We start from the raw sequence: 810 nt of genomic DNA, 5'->3' as shown, positions 1-810 counted from the left end.
ATATATATATAGTATAGTATATATATATAGTATATATATATATATATATATATATATATATATATATATATATATATATATAGGGGTGGTTTAACAAGCGCACCCATGCTCAAGCACGTTTTCTTATACCCGCACACGCAACTATGAGTTCGGTATAACACCTTTGTCTATTGTGTTGATGTTCTTTTCATCTGTTCATGGACTAACACACACCCACACGTCTCGCCATCGGCTCCGTTCCCAATGGAATAGTGTGGCTGGTGGGCTATGTAGAGTTTTAGGGGTTTATTCTCCCGTTGTGTTGTTCTGTGGGTAGTCTTTGCATCTCATGCCCCTTTTGGTTGAATGGCTCTTGTCCTCTCCCAGTGTGTTGATAGGGCTTTGTAGGGTTTATAGGGTCTATAGGGTTTATAGCTTTTTATTCTCCCGTTGTGTTGTTCTGTGGGTAGTCTTTGCATCTCATGCCCCTGTTGGTTGAATGGCTCTTGTCCTTTCTCAGTGTGTTGATACGGGTTCGCAAGTGTGCAACATCGCGTGGTCTAAGACGTCCAATGAGATCGTCAGCACTCACGGCTACTCGCAGAACCAGATAGTGGTGTGGAAGTACCCGTCAATGGCTCAGGTGGCCAAGCTTACAGGTGGGTCTTGCAGGCAGTCTATGCACACGTACACATGCAAGAATTATCTAAGTCATGAAAGCAGTCTATGCACACGTAGGCATGCAAGCAGCATCCAAGTCATATCAACAGCATATGTACACGTAGACATGCAAGCATTATCTAAGTCATGAAAGCAGTCTATGCACACGTA

The 810-nt window shown here is 42.8% G+C and overlaps 1 protein-coding gene across 1 annotated transcript in view; it reads left to right on the top strand.

Moving 5' to 3' along the window:
• Positions 1–810, top strand: part of SARC_02023 (fizzy-like protein) — a gene marked incomplete at its 5' end in the record, with an annotated part of 8688 nt that overhangs the window by 3805 nt on the left and 4073 nt on the right. The window contains one exon of the mRNA XM_014304225.1: positions 500–638. Within this exon, the coding sequence (XP_014159700.1) occupies positions 500–638 (139 nt within the window). The remainder of the gene's footprint in view (positions 1–499; positions 639–810) is intronic.

This window comes from Sphaeroforma arctica, assembly GCF_001186125.1.
Source record: "Sphaeroforma arctica JP610 unplaced genomic scaffold supercont1.87, whole genome shotgun sequence".
Lineage (NCBI taxonomy): Eukaryota > Ichthyosporea > Ichthyophonida > Sphaeroforma > Sphaeroforma arctica.
This window is presented reverse-complemented; position numbering and strand designations above follow the sequence as displayed.